This window comes from Castor canadensis, chromosome 5 (genome assembly GCF_047511655.1).
Source record: "Castor canadensis chromosome 5, mCasCan1.hap1v2, whole genome shotgun sequence".
Classification (NCBI taxonomy): domain Eukaryota; kingdom Metazoa; phylum Chordata; class Mammalia; order Rodentia; family Castoridae; genus Castor; species Castor canadensis.
The window spans coordinates 107278183-107297850 of NC_133390.1; the positions used below are offsets into that span (position 1 = coordinate 107278183).

General features: G+C 39.7%; 1 protein-coding gene across 1 annotated transcript; it reads right to left on the reverse strand.

Moving 5' to 3' along the window:
• Positions 1-16131: 16131 nt before the first annotated feature.
• LOC109703081 (ubiquitin-conjugating enzyme E2 N-like) lies at positions 16132-17300 on the reverse strand. Its single transcript, XM_020188288.2, has one exon. The coding sequence runs from the start codon at positions 17240-17242 to the stop codon at positions 16784-16786; it is 459 nt and encodes a 152-aa protein (XP_020043877.1). The 5' UTR covers positions 17243-17300; the 3' UTR covers positions 16132-16783.
• Positions 17301-19668: the final 2368 nt, after the last annotated feature.

Sequence of the window (19668 nt, forward strand, 5' to 3'; positions counted from 1 at the left end):
TAAATAGCATCCAAAGGCCAAATAAGATATGACATTGAGAGTAATCCAGCTCTGTGACTTTACCCATGCTAGTGATTTGAAGGACAGCAATCTGTTTTGCAAACTCCGAAGGCATACAAAGTACCAGAGTATATGAAAATATTCACAAACTTGTAGAATGTTCAGTTGGCAGTGACCTTGGAAGATCACCCTATCTCTTCATTCCATAGGCCAAAAAAAGCTTTCAGTTAGGTTTCCTTTCTGTGCACCTGTAACAAGAGATTTTCACCCTTGTAGCAGCTTGACTGGTTGCAGAATCCATATATAATATATATAGGATAGAAAGAGATATGTCTTCATCTATGCACAGCATGTTACAGTATTGTCTTTGACTCTTTTCTCCTCCCTTGCCTTCTACAGAGAGAGAGAGCAAGCTATTGTTTGAAATTCTTTAGCTGTGTTAATAAAGTTACTAAAACTTAAAACTAAAGAACTGGAAGTTGATATGATCCCCAAATTTTAAATTCACATCAGTCTTGGTGACTCTATTGAATATTCCTGGGGCCTTTCCTTCTGTGTCTGTCCAGGCTTTAACCTGGGGGTACCTCTCTTTGTGGAATTCAGCTGGAGAATGGGAGTGGGAATTTTCTTGCCAAATCTCAGCACAGCCTTGCCCAGTGGCACTGCAGAACAACACTGCCATCTGCTGTGAGCACCCTCTGACCAACGAGGGAAAATCTGCCGTATACTGTGGGGTGCCTTTGTTCTTCAAAACACAAGTCAAACTGCAATTAATCAACATTTATTAAAATTAATTCTTACACGTTCATTAACTTTTAAGGGAATTACAAGGCACACGGCATTATTGAATGTCTACATGAAGTGTTCTCTCCAGGAGCGAGAACAGCATTAATAGGATGGGAAGCACTGAATCTGGGGGCCTCAGATGTTTAAGTCCTAGGTTGTTTATACACAAAATTCTTAATATGACCTTCAGTGCCCCTTTAGAAACAGTACACTGAGACCTTGCACATTACAAGTCAAATATGTGGACCCCACCATGTTCTGCAAATGAGTGCTGCCCAGGCCTTTCCCCGAAACACTGTTCTGACCAGGGTCATGATTTATGGAACCTGAGATGTTGTTTAACAGTGTGTCCTCAGAGAGCAGGACCCCAGAGTATTGATGAGCTATGAGTCTATGCCACCTTATCTTTATCTACTGAAAACATGGACAAATATGTTCTGCCTTTCTTTAGGGGTTAGACCGCATGTTGTCATCAATGTATTTTAAAAACAGAAATGCACTTCAGGCTTTTTCCCCAACATATGGATTTCTATTTTTGTAGAGTCACACAGAGAATTTTATTTCTCTTTCTACTGGGAGGTAAAATATTCAAAGATCTGAACATAAAAAAATAAACTGTTAGAGGTGGACAGAGCAGAAATAGGAAGAAAGGGTGGATCTTCATGGCTTTGGGGTTTTTTGATGTTTGGATTTTTACGGGCCTCAGAAGTTATACAACAGCTCCATCTAGGGCCCTTTGTGGAATAACAGGCTTGCCTTCAGCTCAGTTGCCACCTACTTCGGGCCCTCTTTCTGTACAATGCAATTGTGCAAAGGGTTAACATGGCACAAAATATAATTGCATTTTAGTATTCTCTTGTTTATTTTCTTTTAGAAGGTACAAGAGCTTAAAAACATTATGCTAATATTTTCTCTCATTTGTGGAATCTAGAAAAAAGACATGAAAGTAGAAAGAGAAAAGGGATGAGGAGGACAAGGGATGGTAATGGGGGGGGATAGACATGATCAAAGTATGTTATATGCTATGCATGCATGAAAATGTCACAACGAAATCCATTATTTTGTATAATTAATATGTGCTAATAAAATATTTATATTTAATATTTAGGTTAATATATAAAAAAATTACTAATTTTTTTAGTAAAATGTGCTGACAAATCTTGTAGCCATCTTAGGTCAACTACTAATTCTGTGCTCTTGGGCAAGTTCCAGTAAGGTCTTTAGGTTTCACTTTCCAGTTGTGCAATGAATGAATCACATCATCCAATATCCAGTAGTCACAAATTGCTATGTAAAATTAAATTTAGACTAATTAAACAAAATTTTATTTATTTATTTATTTTGCGGTGCTGAGATTTGAACTCAGGGCCTTCACCTTGAGACACTCTGCCAGTCCTTTTTGTGATAGGTATTTTCGAATTAGGGTCTTGTGAACTATTTGTCCCAGATGGCTTCAAACCATGATCCTCTTGATCTCTGCCTCCTGAGTAACTAGTATTACAGGCGTGAGCCACTGGTGCCCTGCTAAAATTTTATAATTCAGTTTATCATTTGAGCCATATTTCAACAGGCGCAGCTGAGTAGTAGCTACTGAATTGGACAAATACAGCACCATAGCAGAAAGTTCTGTTGGAACTGGCATAGCTAATATTTACACTTCCTTCCAAATAGAATCTATATCACACTTACAAAAAAAACACTTGGAGGCTAATTTGATCACTGTAACACATACAACCAACAGCCACTTGCAAAGCAAAATAAAAGAGGAAGAAAAAGAGAAGAAAGGGAAAGAAAAAAAATGAGGTCTCAATTCTAGGCTTCCTGCCACCTTTATTCCGCTATCTGATAAGCCACTGGTGTTTTAATTCCAGTCTTCAAAGCAACTCATCTGCAAAATGAGGAGAAAGCAAGTGCCTGCATCCATAGTCAGCATTACAAACAAGGGAGGACCTAATGTGCAGCATAAATTTTCAGAAGTGACAGCTCAGGAAAGAATTTGCTGATGATTCTGTGTTCGCTTGTGGAGCACAGCCCACACAGCAGGCTGCCTGCTTGTCTTAAGGACATGTAGGTGATTTTCTACCATTATGCAGGTGTTTCCTAACAAATCAGGTATGGACTGGATATTACAATTTTAGCACAAACTAGCCTGCCAGAGTGGACCTTGGCCACACTCCTGACAGAAATATGCCTGGGTGCTGACAGCAGGTCTTGCTGATCATGCATGTCCTGTGAGTGGAGCCACAGCCAGGCCATCTGAGCTGTACAGGGCTGCACCATGAAGCCACCACAAGTCCTAAAACCACACATAACACTTGGCTCAGACCAGCCCACGTCTCTTCCAGGGATCTGGTCAGCAAGTAAAGTTGTTGCAGTCAGCTTTCTCAAACGTTCCCTTTCGTAAGATGAGGAGGAAACTGTGGCAGCATTAAAATTTGGATCCCTTTCCTCAGCATTCAATGGCCTGAGGGAACTCAATGCAAATGCCTACATCATTTCAGGTCCCTGATGAAAATGTCATCAGGGCCCCACAGCTCTGAGCATGGCTGTGGCCTTTGAAAATGCTGGAGTGGAATCAATATTGCTTCAATTTCTCCACATGTCAAGTTGCCATCCATAAGGTTGGACAGAATATAGAGAAGGTCACAAAAGTGTTGTCCTACTTCTCTGTCCAGGCAGGGAGTCCTTCTTCTTTGAGGAGTAGAGCCAAGCTGGTCACACACTCCCCATAGTCCAGCAGGGCTGGATTTGACAAGTTTGAAGAACAGGGAAAGCTGGGAGGCAAGAAGCCAGGTCAGGTGAGGTGAGTAGAACAGACACAAGTGGGAAGGACAGAAGACCTTTTTAAGGACCCAGGAGTCACAGCCTCAACAACACTAGGTAGAACAAACCAGTGAGCTGCAATCAAAGGGAACAAGCTTTCAAAGGGACTCTTTCAGAGCCAAGGCAGCTGGCACACTGTAATGTGGACAGGAGAACAGAAATAAGGGGCTACATGTGTCACCCCCCGCCTCCCCCTACACATACACACACACTGGATGGGCTGTGCCCCTCAGTCCCTTCAGACATAAACACAGCAGAGAATTATCCTATTACTATCATCTTGAACACAAAAGAAAGCAATAGCCATTTAGACCTTTACCTACTTTCCCTTCTCTAAGGTTTGGTGCTCACTACTTATGTTGCCTGGTTATTCCAAATTCTGCCCATAGACAAGATGACAAGAGTGCCCACATCTCTGTAGAAGGGGTGGGCAGAGGAGAGAATTGCAAAGAAAAATATAAATGAATCTTGAGCAGTGAGTGTGAACACAGCTGGGGAAAGGTTGAACAAGTTCCTTCAGGGTAGAGGTCAAGCACTGAGCAGTCCAGTCAAGGGAACACTGTGATTTCTCACAGCCTCAGACTGATCTGGCTCTTCTCACCCCACAAAGAGGGGCGGTGCAACACCATCTACTGGGATAAATACAAACACAGCTGTGTAGCAGATTATGAAGCAAAATCTACTCAGAGCACTTTTCATATTCACTGATCAAGGACTCAGGGCTTTAATCCTCAGAAAAAAAGCTGAAGTGTGAATTGGAACAATGTGTTATACAGACACACTCAAAATGTGCCCCCTCCTAACGACAAGAATTATGCTTTGCCTCAGCAGCAATGTAAGCATAAGAATTAAGACAGTGCAAATCATGGCCAAGGATAAAGAGACAGAGGCCTAACAACCTCATTTGTCCAGGCCACAGATGAGTTCCTTCCGTGCCTAGGCCTTGACATAGTGGGCAACACAGAAGTAATACAGCTGAATGATCATAAATATAAGCTTGCTCATGGTTCTGTTTTCTAATTCAGAGAGAGGGAGATAATGCATGCATCAGAGCTCTCCATCACTCACTGGTACAACTAGTGTTGACAGAAAATTCTTCTGCAACCAACCAAATCATTGAGCTCAGTAAGATTAAGTCAGAGCAGATAAACACTGATTTTACGTTGCTGTGGATGGCTTCCTTTCACTGTTCTTTTTGCTTACCCTGGCCATAGTATTCCTTTCCTGGGCTTGCTTCTCAGAAGCCCATCAAAAACACTGAAATTACTTTAGAAAATACTCAATATTGTTCTCTTCTAGGAAAACTCAAGTCAATCATATACCATTAGAAAGTATCTGTTGGAATTAGAAAATTGGAAGAGCAGGTCAGCTTCATGTTATCACCACAGAATGCCTGAAGCAAGCTACTTATGAAGTAAAGAGAAGCATATGTTGCTTCATGGTTCTGGAGGTTCAAATCCAAGATCCAATCCAGTGGCTCCATTAGTTTGGGCCTGTGGCAAAGGCAGCACATGGTGGAAAGACATGGCGGAACAAACCACCCACATTTTGAACCAGAGCAAAAGGTTGAGAGGGACAAGTGAGGTCACACACTCATGCTCAAGATCATGCCCCCAGTGACCTAAGAACCTAATATTACTGCCCTGGGGGCCAAGCCTTTAGCACATGGGTCATGGGAGACCATTCAACATCCAAACTATGGCAGCTAAATAGGAAAAGTCTCCTGTTGCTAACCTCGTCTTCTCTGTCTCTAGGTTTACCCTTGGTCAGCTGAGTATCTACCAATATTAGGTAAGGATATCTACTACATGGCATTTGCCCTAAAGATCATTGAACATTAGGTAAAGAGTGGAAGATGGATGATTGCAGACAAAACAATTTAGGGTAGAAGGAAAACTAATATAGAATTGAAGCTGGCATTCCTCATCTTCTCTGGCCTAGATGGGTTGCACAACATGAGAAGGGTATCTGAAACGATGAGAATGGGGTTGGGGAAAGTCAGTCCTTGTTTCTCACACACAACAGAAAGTCTTGGTTGGGGGGTGATATGCCAAAAGGCAGACACTTCATTATTTACTGAAAATAAATTATCCTTTTTGTATTATTTTTGTTCCCCACTGGCTTTTATCAGATTGACCCAGCAGGACAGAATTTTCAAATAAAGATCTCTGTCTTCTACCCCAGATTACTGAATGAGATGCCTTAAAACCTCCATTACAGAATGTTGTTCTAGATGGTAAAAGGAGAAAGGCATTTATCTTCCTCAGATAAATCTCTAGGCTTGTGACAGTGACAATCTGGAATCATTATTATTCAAGTAAAGACCATTTTGGCAAAATGCTTTGCTTCTCCTCAAAATATATTTAGGTGCTAATCTGACATTTCTCTACGTGTCCCCTTTTTATACTCTTCTTTATCCAAGTGTAACACACACTCCTTGATGCAGTCCTTTCAAGTCAATCTTCATCTCTCAGCTGTTTATCCCTTTATTTTCCTTAGGCAGATAATGAGAGTACCTGTCAATCCACTAGGCGGGAAATCATTCAGAAGAAGCATTGAAAATAGAGGTGTTGTCTGCTCTCCTGAGGGATGTGAAGAACAAAGGTTAAGCAACATCACCCCTGCCGTCCAAGTGTCCCGTGCTTGTCAGTCTCCAATATAAGTATCATGGCTTCGAATGGCATTTGTGGGAACTTAAATTGTGAAGTAGCACTTCCCCTGATGTGGCAAATCCAGTCTTTTTTTTTCCCACAGAGAATCTGTACTTATTCACATCTTAAAAGCTCTCTTCTCTATACAGGTGAATACTTAAAATGAATGTAGTCTTCTTCATAAGAATAAGTTCCAGCAAAGAGATTTAAACATCTGTTTTATTCTATGAAGAATGTTATTTATATGCACATCCTTTTATTTCTCCAGCTCATTTCTTTATGAATAAAGGTGATAGGCACGACTGGAGGTGGTGGTTGAAAGGGTACAGAAAGGCTGAAAAGCACTTAATGGGATGCTTAGTTTCTGATTTGAGATGTCCTCCATGGATTTAAAATCTGTTACATCAATAGGGAGAATACAGGTGTATTAACTGTGCCTGTGCAACAAGCACTAAACCCTGACTTTTCTTCCTACTGGATCTTCCTGAGGAGCTAAAATAGGGCAGCAGCCCAGTAGGAAGAGTGTCAGTGCCCATCTCTGGCAAGCTGCTATTATACACTTGCCATTTTTCCTCTGCTTTGGGGAGCCATGTAAAAACCAAGCACCCGTTCACACAATTGTTTCATCCCACAGTCTGGGGCCATGAGTCCCATGGGGGCTCAGCCATTTATCAAGATGGATCTACAGAGGAGACAGCTGCACATTGTCTGCAGCTCACCAGAGAATCTGAGTGGGGAAATTCATTTGGGAGCTTGCTGTGAAACTGCCAAGAACTCTCTTGAGCTCATTATTTGGATAAGAACCAGAGGGAAATGAATAAAGACTGATCAAAATGTAGCCTGTGTCTTTATGGTGCCTTCTCTGTACCTTGTCCCCCATAGGTGGCTTGTTTTCAAAGTGAATGTAACAGAACCATTTCTGTCTTTTCCTCTTAGAATTAGTCTGCAAGGGGTTTCATTGTTGGGTGTTTTTTTTTTTTTTTTCCTTCAATACAGGTTGTTCAGAGAACTTACATTAAAGGAATAGTCTACATTATTTTCTTGAGTTCCATGGGCCCTGTCTAATAAAAATCATTTTATATAAATGGTATGATGATTCAATGAAAATTAAGGTAGCATTCTCTCTTTCCCTTTTGCAGGCTTGTGTATGTCTCAATGAAGATTTGAATAATCACATAATTTATTAAATACATGCTGTGGTTAAGCACTAGACAGCACAATTTTACAACCACGTTTGGCATTCACAGCACCTACATAACAGGAATAACCACTTCAAATTCACAATGAAGAAACTGAGGATATTAGAGGTTAAATTCATTGTTTTAGTTCTCAGAACTTAAGTGGTAGGTGTGGAACTTGAAGTCTAATGTACCCAGTAAATCTATTGTGCTATACAACACCTCAGAAATAGAAAAAGTGTCCCTTAGAAAATATGATAAACTCACCTACATTTTATTCCTCTTCATCTCACAGATGGGCAAACCCAAAATGAATGACTAGCTTCTTCAAAGGTCTTTCACTCAAAAAAATTCAGAAAAGAGGTAGATCAATATTTGCTGAGAAATAATAACTCCGTACCATCTTTAGGAGTCATGTGCGTCTGCATATTGCACACTCATATGGAATACACACAGTTATGTCCTACTCTATGTCCATGAAGAGTCCAACCAAGAAATAACCAGGCTACTGTTATTTTCCATTCACTTCTTTAAATTCCAGTGGAAGAGAAAAAAACTTATTGCAGCATGCCAGAAGTGGGTAGATTACACACAATTCAACCCTAAGAGTCTGTCTAATCAATGTACTGGCCCGTATTTTTCACATTTTATGGGACAGCAGGGAAAATTGTTGAGAAGAGCCAATTTGCAGCTGTGTTCTTAATTACGCCTTCTATGTGAAAGGAGGAAAATTTTTCAGCAACAGACTGCAGCTGCACTCATAAGGAAGGAAGACCCAGTGTTTACAGCAGATAATTGAATGCCATAAGGTCCCAAATCCCAGGTGGACTGAATGGACCACCTCTCTGAGGCCTGGTCAAGCTACCTGACTCCTTTATGCCTCAGCCAAAGCTGCTAAAAGAGTGTATTCAAGCAGCAGGAGCTAACTGCAAAACAGATGCTATATGCGGGTAGAACGCTCCTGGATACTTATATTTCCCCAAGTCACTGTCACTTGCAAAATACTGGAGTTCAAAAGTTACTGCCTTCATTGAGTATCTTTGAGCTGTTAGCACTGCTGAGTCAGAATGCCTCTTTCACACATGGGCAGTTTACTTTAGGCCATCTTAGAAAGAAAAGCACGCAGCCCTGGCATCACTGTACTGACTAGTACCAGATATAGAGAAAATGTCCTCCAACTCAAGTGTGTAAAACATGCAACTTTATTTTTCTATAAATGAGCATAACTTCTGTGACAGTTCATAGACTGAATTCAATTATCAGATTGCTTATATTGCTTGCCACAGAGCATTACGGGATAGCCCTTGCATCTAAATCACCATCCATATACATTGGCAACACCTAAGACATCATCACTCATACCATGTGTCCTGCTGATCACTATTGCATTGTCCCTTGTTTCTTAAAGCATTGCTCCTGGATTAGGCAGCCCCATGTCCTTGAGGCATAACCAGTAATGATGCAACTGCATATAACAATGATGAGATTGTCTTCAGCTTATTACCTCTATTGGGCTACTTTTAGGAAAAAGGAAATTATTTGCTTCTCCACCATCTCTAAGGCATGGAGAGAAACTGGTGGTTTCCCTATGTAAGCAGGCACAAGTCCTCTTTTAGGGCCCCCCATTGCTATCTGAATTTCTGTCCTCTGGATGCTGTGGGAGATGGGGTGCCTCAGTTGCAGAGTGCTTAGGGAGGCCCTAGGTTCAATCTCTCCCTTCCCCTACAACATCTAAAAAACCAAACTAACTAATTCTTCTGTAGATCTAATTGTCCCTGTTGCTTCCCATTTGGCCTTGAATTTCTGTTCACAATCCAAGTTTGAGGAGGCTAGAAAGGGCCCAAAACTCATCTTCTAGGAAAACACCCTTCAAAACCTGTGGTTTCTGATTCTGCCATAACATTCCTAGCAGAAAATATTTCCTGGTCCAGACAGAAAGGAACAAAGAGCAATTTAAAACACATAGATTGGGCTGGTGGAGTAGCTCAAGTGGTAGAGTGCCTGTCTAGCATGCATGAGGCCCTGAGTTCAAGTCCCAGTACAGATTTTTTTCTTAAGTAAATGATAGTAAAAATAATTTTTTTTTAAAAAATGCATAGGCCAATATTTCTAACACTCTCATTCTAGCATCAAGAATATTGGCTTTGCCTTGAATGTACCTGAGCAAATTTGTTGATTTCCATCCATTCCCAAATCCTGTAAAAAGATTTGTGATGATTGCTGTCTAAGCACTCAGAGGCTTTATTCTCACCAGTAAGTGCTGGAAAGGTGCACAGTGTCAAAATACTGATGTTGTTCACACTGGTTAGTTACTAGTAGCTATCAAAGACCCCAAGTATTACCAATGCTAGCCTGACAGCTCCTGAGCCACCTAAGAGAAAGAAAATAAAGCCATATCACTAGGCTACAGGGTTGTTATCCCTAGGCTACCAGGATCCAGTTCATCAGTTGTTGAACACGTAGAATTTCATTTCTAGCGATGTCCTTGAGACTCAGAAGATGCAGAGTCTGGATGCAAGCTCCTGAGGTAGTCCTGGCACCTTGACCCTGTTTGGCCTATGGACTGTGGATGAGTGGACAAAATGAAATCACTCCTGATGAAACTGGAGACTCCTGTTCAGATGATATGACTGCTCCTAACTTAACAGGCAGCTGGATCTGTACCTAGCTAAGCTCAACTTGAGCTCCTGCTGGTGATTGACTTCATCTCCAACATCCTCATTACGTTAAGAGATGACAATAATTCCTCAACCATTTGAATCAAATATAAATATCAAAAAGATGTAACAACCTTCCTTCCTTCTTAGATACTTCAATCCCAAAATAATTAAGTGGGGGCAAAGGAGTAGGAGGGGCAAGGCACAGCCCTGATCGGGATATCAGAACCTTAGTGATATGGTAGACAATCACGTGTCCTGGCAGAGGGTAGAAGAATGCCCCACCAGTGATGGCAGTCGTCCACTAAAAAACTTGGAGCCTAGTGGGTAAGAGAAACATTTATGGACTGGGCATGATAGTATACACCTGTAATCCCAGCACTCTGAGGCTGATGCAGGAGGATCACAGATTTGAGGCCAGCCTGGGATACATAGAACTTTCCTCAAAGAAGAAGGAGGAACAGATTTATGGCATTTGTGCAGGGTTGGGAGGCAGGGCTGGGAGCAACAGAGGAGTTGATCAAATAAGAAAAGATGTTGAGAATCATAGAAACCAATTTTTTATGATTGGAGAAGGAATTACAAATATGAAAAGAGATAAAACTATAACAAATGTTATGTTAGATTCGAACTGAAAAATGGGCAAGTGAGCTAAACAGAACTTTCTCAAAAGAAGAAATTCAAATAGTCAAAAAACACATGAAAAAATGCTCACCATCTCTAGCAATAAAGGAAATGCAAATTAAAACCACACTAAGATTCCACCTCACCCCTGTTAGAATAGCCATCATTAGCAACACCACCAACAACAGGTGTTGGCGAGGATGAGGGGAAAAAGGAACCCTCTTACACTGTTGGTGGGAATGTAAACTAGTACAACCACTCTGGAAAAAAATTTGGAGGCTACTTAAAAAGCTAGACATTGATCTACCATTTGATCCAGCAATACCACTCTTGGGGATATACCCAAAAGACTGTGACACAGGTTACTCCAGAGGCACCTGCACACCCATGTTTATTGCGGCACTGTTCACAATAGCCAAGTTATGGAAACAGCCAAGATGCCCCACCACCAACGAATGGATTAAGAAAATGTGGTATCTTTATGCAATGGAATTTTATGCAGCCATGAAGAAGAACGAAATGTTATCATTCGCAGGTAAATGGATGGAATTGGAGAACATAATTCTGAGTGAAGTTAGCCTGGCCCAAAAGACCAAAAATCATATGTTCTCCCTCATATGTGGACATTAGATCAAGGGCAAACACAACAAGGGGATTGGACTTTGAGCACATGATAAAAGCGAGAGCATATAAGGGAGGGGTGAGGATAGGTAAGACACCTAAAAAACTAGCTAGCATTTGTTACCCTTAATGCAGAGAAACTAAAGCAGATACCTTAAAAGCAACTGAGGCCAACAGGAAAAGGGGACCAGGAACTAGAGAAAAGGTGAGATCAAAAAGAATTAACCTAGAAGGTAACACACATGCACAGGAAATTAATGTGACTCAACTCCCTGTATAGCTATCCTTATCTCAACCAGCAAAAACCCTTGTTCCTTCCTATTATGGCTTATACTCTCTATATAACAAAATTAGAAATAAGGGCAAAATAGTTTCTGCTGGGTATTGAGGGGGTAGTGGGTAGAGGGAGGGGGCGGAGTGGGAGGTAAGGGAGGGGGTGGGGTGTGGGGGAGAAATGACCCAAGCCTTGTATGCACATATGAATAAAAAAAAAAAAAAAGATTCGAATTGAAGGTTTTAGTATAACTCATGGTGTTCAATTACTCTGATAGATATGTAAGACAATATACATGCAGATATGTGTGCATATATATTCTCAAACACAACACATAAATCATAAATCTACATGATGAAAGGATCTGAAGCAGGACCACTTAACAGCAGTGAGCACTCCTACTACCAGATCTTGGTTTCTAAATACTACGCTCAAAAGGAAGTACAATCCTTTTGAGAAACGGTGAAGCAAGGAAATTAGAAGAAAATTCTGAAATCTTAAAGTGAAAAATTGACAAAAAGGATTTAAAAATAGCAGCTATGTTACAACAGAGGAGAGCTTGAAGAAGTTCTTCTGGCCAAATCTGGTTTAATTTGAGCACCAAAATGCATAATAATAGCATTAAATTATAACCCATTAAATAGCATAGGAACCCAAAAGACTATACTGACATAAATAAGTAAATGAGGAAGAGTGAAAGTTTTTTATAATAGGACACAAACTAATTAATGCAGAATTATAAAATCATCATGACAACTGTCATAGTAATAACCTGTTTAGCTACTGATTAATTAAACATCAATGAGTGCTAAACCAGTAAGTAAAGTTTAGTGAGAAGTGGGGTATTTACAAGTCTCAAAATACTATAAAGTGAATATTAAGTACAAAGAAAATAAAAGTGTGACTCTACCATGGATAAACTTGACAAACACCACCTCAATGAAAAGATTAAACTTAACATCCCCAGCACCAGAACAAATAGAATTTATGTCACACCTGATGGGATGCACTGAAAAGAACACAGAATTACTTCTACGATATTCTTTCCCCAGATATGCTAACTAAATTCTTTTATAAGGAAACATCAGACAAATCCAGATGAGAGAGTCTTAAAAACAAACTTCATATAATCTTGAAAAGAATCAAGGTCAAGGACAGACTGAGAATTCCAGATGAGAGAAGATTTTTAAAAAGAACATGGCAACTAGATGCAATGTGAGATTCTGAACTGGATCTTTCTATTGTAAGGAACTGCTAGGACAATTGGCAAAACCTTGAATGAGGTCAAAGGAGTAGATGGGAGTAATATATCAATGTCAGTTTCCTGACTTTGATGATTATATAGTGGTTATGTAGAATATCTTTTTCGTAGGAAATAAAAACTAGAAATCAGGGTAGAGGAGATTTGTTGCTAGCAACTTACTTTGAAAGAGTTCAAGGAAAAAAGTTCCTTGATTGTTACAATTTTGCCTATAAGCTAAAATTTGTTTTAAAAGATTTGTGAAGTAAAAGAACAGGAAAATGCAATTGTATACAATTAAGAGGAAAATGATTGGAAAGAATTAGAACAGTTGCAGTTGCTCTAAGATGTACGTGATAAGTCATCTGTCCCATTGCTTTGTTGAGGTGAATGAGCCTCTTGAGTCTATTACCCAAACACATATTTTTTAAAAGAAAAATATCTGGAAAATGAAACACCAAAAATAGTGTGGCAGGGAAGACTGATAGCACTTACAGATCTCTCCTCTGTATTATTCTATATAGTTCTAATAGATTTATACAGCACTCTAGCATGGACATGTACCTTTAAATTCAGACTATTAAAATGTCCCCTAAATAATGGTTCAAAGCACCATCACTGGTAGTTCTCCACCAGAAACAAAATCAGTTAAAATTATTTTAATATCTCTCATTTCGTTAGGCAAATAAAAACAGCAACACTAGCCACATTCAAGTTAACTATCTTTTCCAGACATGTTGGCACTAGCAATCTGACTTCTTTTACTTGGAGAACCCCTGTATCTGAAAAATCCCTTAATTACACACACACACAGCTTATGCAAGGCAAAATCCACCCCAATTCTCACATCTATTACCACAAGAAGAACTTCAAATTACTTTCCATGGCTGAGAAGAGAAACTGTCTGAAAATGCTGACCCAAAACTCCTTTGTAATGGTAAAGAAATTGAAACCGATCCAGTAGAGTTATCAAGGAGAACAGAAAATAAATTAGCAAAGTACAGTGTAGTGGTTAAGAGCACAAAGCCTAGAGCCACACCTCCTCAGTATAAATCTTGACTCTACCACAGCAGGGCTATGTGATCTTGGGGAAATTGCTTAATAACTCTGTTTCAAGTCTCTCTTTGTAAAATGGGAGGGTAGAAATAGCTCTGTTGCAGGATTTGAGTAATTATTTTATGCTAAGTGCTTCAAACAGTAATTGACTTATTGTAAGTGATCAACGAATTTCAGTTGTTACTTAAATTGTGTATCTGGTGAATTCAAGTATTATATATTTGGTATATTGTAAGAACTTTTATAAATGCCACAATGTACTTCCACCCAACACAACAATATAAAAATAAATTCTTGTGTATCACTTTTGTACGTGATAATACCATTGATTCGGAAACAGACACCTTAATATCACTTCTGTACAGACCGTAAATAAAACCAGCACCTTAGATTTTAATGTATTTTGGTTAATCCTCTGAAAATGCTATATCCAACTGATCCAAAATGTATTATTTTCTGTAAGAATGTTAAAAATGAACTCTAACTAGGAGGAGTACAAAGAAACCTTAACTCAATGTATTTTAAATTTTGCAGCAGAAAAATACTTGAGTAATTAATTTAGAAGATTTAAGTAAGATCCTTGGTAATAACTTTGTAAAGAAATTCTGGATTCATTTTTTCCACTGAATCTTTATTCTAATCCTCTAAGAAAGGTAGATAGATCAAGCAATAAACTTTTCCTTTTACACATGAGAAAACAGAAGTTAAAACCAGGTAAGTGAATTTCTCATGGTCTCATGGAACAGGGCTTCAATGTGATCCAGTTTTGTCTGTAATTTGAAGTCAAAATTTAAATCCATCTCAAACTGGAAAAGGCACATCATGAGGCATTGGTGGTCAACACACAACTTACCATGGTGATAAGTCTGTTTCTACTCCACTGTATAGTCAAAAGAAATTGTCTTCTCAAAGAGGCATCACCCATCCCTAGACCTGTGGTAAAGTAAATGAATCTCTTCTATGTCAAAATACAGGAGAGGAAACAAAGAAATCATAAAAGAGTAAATTTTAATATCTCAAAATTAAAAGTTTCCTAGGAAAAACATCAAAACAGTATTAAAAAAGAAAAAGCAAATACAGAAAAGATATCTGTAATCCACAAAATAGATTGAACTATCTATAAGATTCAAAGAGTTCCTATCAATTTATAAGAAAAAGATAACAGTAAAAAAAAACAGGCAAGTATTATAAATATTCAAATAAAGGAAACTCAAATGACCCAGAGACATTTGAAAAGATGTTCAGTCTTGCTAGCCATCAAAGATATGCAAATTAAAGCTAAAGTGAGGTGGTATTTTTCACCTGTCAGACTGGAAATTTTTAATAGTACTATCTAGTGCCTGCGTATGGAAGGCATTTTAGTAAAAGTCTGAATTTCTATATCAATTTTGGAAAGTAATTTGGAAGTACTAATTAAAATTATAAATATACACCTCCTAAACTACAGAATGCTCACTAAAAATAAAAACACCAATAAGTAGAGAGATGACAGATTGATAGATAGATAGATAGATGATAGATAGATAGACAGAGCATGACCTTCCCATTGCTGTAAGAAATTACCAAAAACCTAGTGACCTAGAGTAACTCAAGTTTATTAAAACAACACCAATACAATTCTGGAGGTCAGAAGTCCTAAAACAGAGGTGTTGCAGACAGAGCTACATTCATTCTGATCTTCCTTTCCAGAGGCCATTGGCTTGCCTCTTCTAGGTTCTGGAGGCCACCAACTTCCTTGGCTCATGGTGTTCCTTTGCATCAGTCTGATCTCTGTTCCTGCTTTCCCTTGCTTTTCTGACCCTGAACACCTAGGCTCCAGCTTATGAAGACCTTGTGATTGTATTGGTCTACTGAATACTCTTTCCATCTCAGATCTTTAACTCCACCAGCAAAATTTCTTTCACTACACAAGATAAAATAAGATTTAAAAGTTCTAGGGATTCAGATGCTGATTTTTTTATGGGAGGCCATCATTCTGCCTATAATATTAATGCACACATTCACTGTTCAAAAATAATACTGGAGCAATCAACACTCCATGACAAAGAAATTAAAGTCAGAATCCTTACCATATACCACAACTTCAAATAAATTCTGAAGGACTGGAATACAGAAAATATAAATCCAAATCAATTAGGGGAAAAGTAGAAATATATTAATAAAAGTATCAGAGAAGTGTTTTTTTTTTTTTAGAATAACAAAAAATATTTTTCTCAAACATAAGATTTACAGAATTTTCCAGACAAGCCATACAAAATGGTCACAAGCTTTTTTTGAAGGGAGGAATCTACACTTGACAGCAAAGTCACAATGTTATTAGTGAGGGCTGTGGTGTTTGTTTAATGTTCCCATTTTGGTTCAAACAATCAAGCTTGTCCATCTACGGTATCTAAATAAAGTTAGACTTGGCTAGAGAGCATATTCTAAAGAACTGGTTAGCTGCTTTTTACCGATACAATTAGATCCCCATAAAAAGTGGGGGGAAAGGAGCCCATAAAATTAAAATAAAACTACTTTCCCCCTTTAAAAAAATAAAATAAAAACACCCATACCCCTGAGCTAACCCTGACAACTACCTTCATTCACAGTGCTTTATACTTAAACCATGATGGGGGGAAATGAATAAAAGCAGAGACCTACTGCTTTTAAACATTTCACAGCAATCCAGATGACACTTCTAGCCTCTGCTCATGCTTTACAACAGTGAATCAGGACAAGACAGATTTGCTAATGTGCATTTAATCACCAAAGGACTGAAGATATCTGGGCTTTTATTCTGTATGTTTCTAAGACTGTGTCCATTAAATGCAAACAAAAAGGAAGAAGTCTTGGCAGCACAGGAGAAGTGATGCACACTTGATGATCGGACTGACTTAAATATTATTCATGGCATATAGCCTAGTCCATGCTCTAGCTGTTTCTATGGCTTGGGCTTCGTTGGTCTTCCACTGCTCGGCTACATCATTTGCTAATGGATCATCTGGATTAGGAGCACTTAACAAAGCCTGGATCGATAGCAGAACTGTGCGGATCTGCAGTGCTGGGGACCACTTATCTTTCAAAATATCTAAACATATTCTTCCCAACTTGTCTACATTAGGATGATAAATTTTGGTCATGAAACGTACTTTAGGTGCTGCCATTGGGTATTCTTCTGGGAGGAATAGTTCAAGTTTAAAAGTCCCTCCCTCAAACGGGGAATCCTGGGGACCAGCAATGACCACATGAAAATAACGGGCGTTGCTCTCATCTGGTTCTGCTTTAATACCAGGTTCTGGTTCTGCCAGCAAATGCTGGGTTTCCTTGATGATCCTGCGGGGTAGCCCGGCCATCTTGTCAGATCCCGACTTCGGTCTCTGCTCTCGTCTCCGGCACAGCTCGCCTCACGCACGAGTGAGAGAAGTGTTTTTTAATAAATAAAAATGGTCCAGTATTTGTACTTCTAAGAATACATCCTTAGAGGAACTCTGACACATGTACAAGGAAACATGAACCATTATTTTTATTATAACAAGATTTGTAGAGGTCAAAATTTGAAAATAAATGCAATATCCATTAATAGGGTGATCAATCAAATACACATTTTGAGCTATTCTGTAGGAGTTAAGCAAGAAGAAAAGAAAACTTCTTTATGACTAGCTCTCCAAAATAATGTTGAGTTCATAAACAATTTTATTCTTATGCTCAAAACCCAGCAATTCTGTCTGGTTTCAAACCGCTGAAGACTATTCAGGCACCTGTGGGTCCCTCTGTGACCTGGACCTCCTATTACTTCTCTGACTAAACTCATCCCAAAGTTCCCTCAGATACATTGGCTTCTTGCTACCTGGAACATACCAAGTCCACTCCACTGGGACCAGGAAGAAGTCTGGAAGACCTTTCCTTGCCTACTTTCCTCTTCTTCAAATCTTTGTTCAAATTCCTCCTAATCAGTGTGACCTATCTTGTTTTTAAATTTTTTTATTAGAGTATATTAATTTTACAAAGGTGTTTCAGTGTGGTATTCCCATAGAGGCATATAATGTAATTTAATCAAATTCGTCTCCTCTATTCCTTTCTTATCCTCCATTTTCGAAGCAATTTGGGGTGTGGGGTGGTGCTGGTCCTGGGGTTTGAACTCAGGAGCTTATGCTTGGTAGGCAGGCACTCTTCCACTTGAGCCATGCCCCCAGGCCTTTTTGCTTTTTAGTTATTTTTCAGATAAGATCTCAAGATTTTGCCTGGAGCTTATCTTAGACAAAATCATCCTACCTACTCCCTCTATTTATCTGGGATTACAGGAATGAATCACCAAACTCAGTCTTAAACAATTTTAATGGGTTTCACTATTCTATTTTCATCCATGCATATAAAGTACTTCTGTCATATTCATACCCCACCTTGCCTTTTCCTTTGGCTCTCCCCACTCCCAGTAAGGCTGTCTTAAGCATTTAAATTAAAATTACAACTCACCCACCACAACCCCTGATACTCCCTGTTGGCAATAATGGCACTGATAGGTTTCAGTTCTTACTGCACCCTTAAGCTTTTGTTTCCCAGGGTCACAGTCCTGCCTCAAGTCTAGCTTGAATTCTCCTTCTGCCCCAACCTCCAATCAGCATGAACCATAAGATCCTAACCAATCAGATCATGCCGAGTCTCACTGAGGGATATTTAAGCCCCTGCCTCTCTCTCTCTCTCTCTCTCTCTCTCTCTCTCTCTCTCTCTCTCTCTCCACCTGGCAATAAAGAATCTCTTGGCCAGATCACTCCTCTCCATGTGGTCACTTTTGGGGCCTACATTTGGTGCCATGACTCGAATCAGGACTCCCCACTAATCCTGGTGGGACCCTGATTCCAACTCACCCCACAACCACCCTGAGGATGTGACTGGCCAAGACTCATCCTTTGGATTGCCCTTGCTTGCATCCAACACCGGACATCCTTTTGGTGAGTCCACATACCCTTCTTGGGCTCCCTTTGCAGTCTCTTCCTTTGGTGTCTCTGAGGTTTAAACATTCCCCCTTTTCGGCTATCTCTGGGACTCAGATGGTAGAGGAGTGTTCTCTTCCCTCCATCTGGCTTGGGTCTATTTTTGTCATCAGTCTCAGAGACCGCCCACCATAAAGCCCAGCGCCAGGTGACCCACAGCCTCAGGGCCCCAAGGGCCCTACAAGCCACTTGAACACAGTGACAACTGCTTCTCGTGCACCTTGTACAGTTTTCAGGATATTCAAGACATGTGGGGATGCCCGCGATTCCATATATCCTTCCAACCGGCTCCCACCATGGGGGCCACCTCCTCTTTGCCATCTGACTCCTCACTGAGATGCCCCCTCAATAATTTAGACACTTTGGGTTTGACCCCAGATATAAAACCAAAAATTTGATCTTCTTTTGCACTCAAATCTGGCCCACTTATCCTTTAGACAACCAAAGTCACTGGCCCCTTTTCGGGTCTTTAGATCCCAACCTTTTATGGAACATATAACTACTGTGAGTGATCAGGACAATGGGGAGAGATTCCATTATGTCCAAGCCTTTTCATACCTCTGTCTAAATCCAGTTCTCTGCACCACTTGCAAGCCAAAACACATACTCCAAACCATCCCTCTGTACTTTCTGTTCCCCTGTGCAGATTCTATTAGCCTGTAAGCCAGTTTCTAAATCAGCCAATTCCTCTCCCAAACCTCCTCCTTCCCCATAAAAATAGACTTCTTGCACTGCTTACCATATCTATTTCCTCTTATCTTCCTGAAAAACTTTCCCTGTCATGGAGT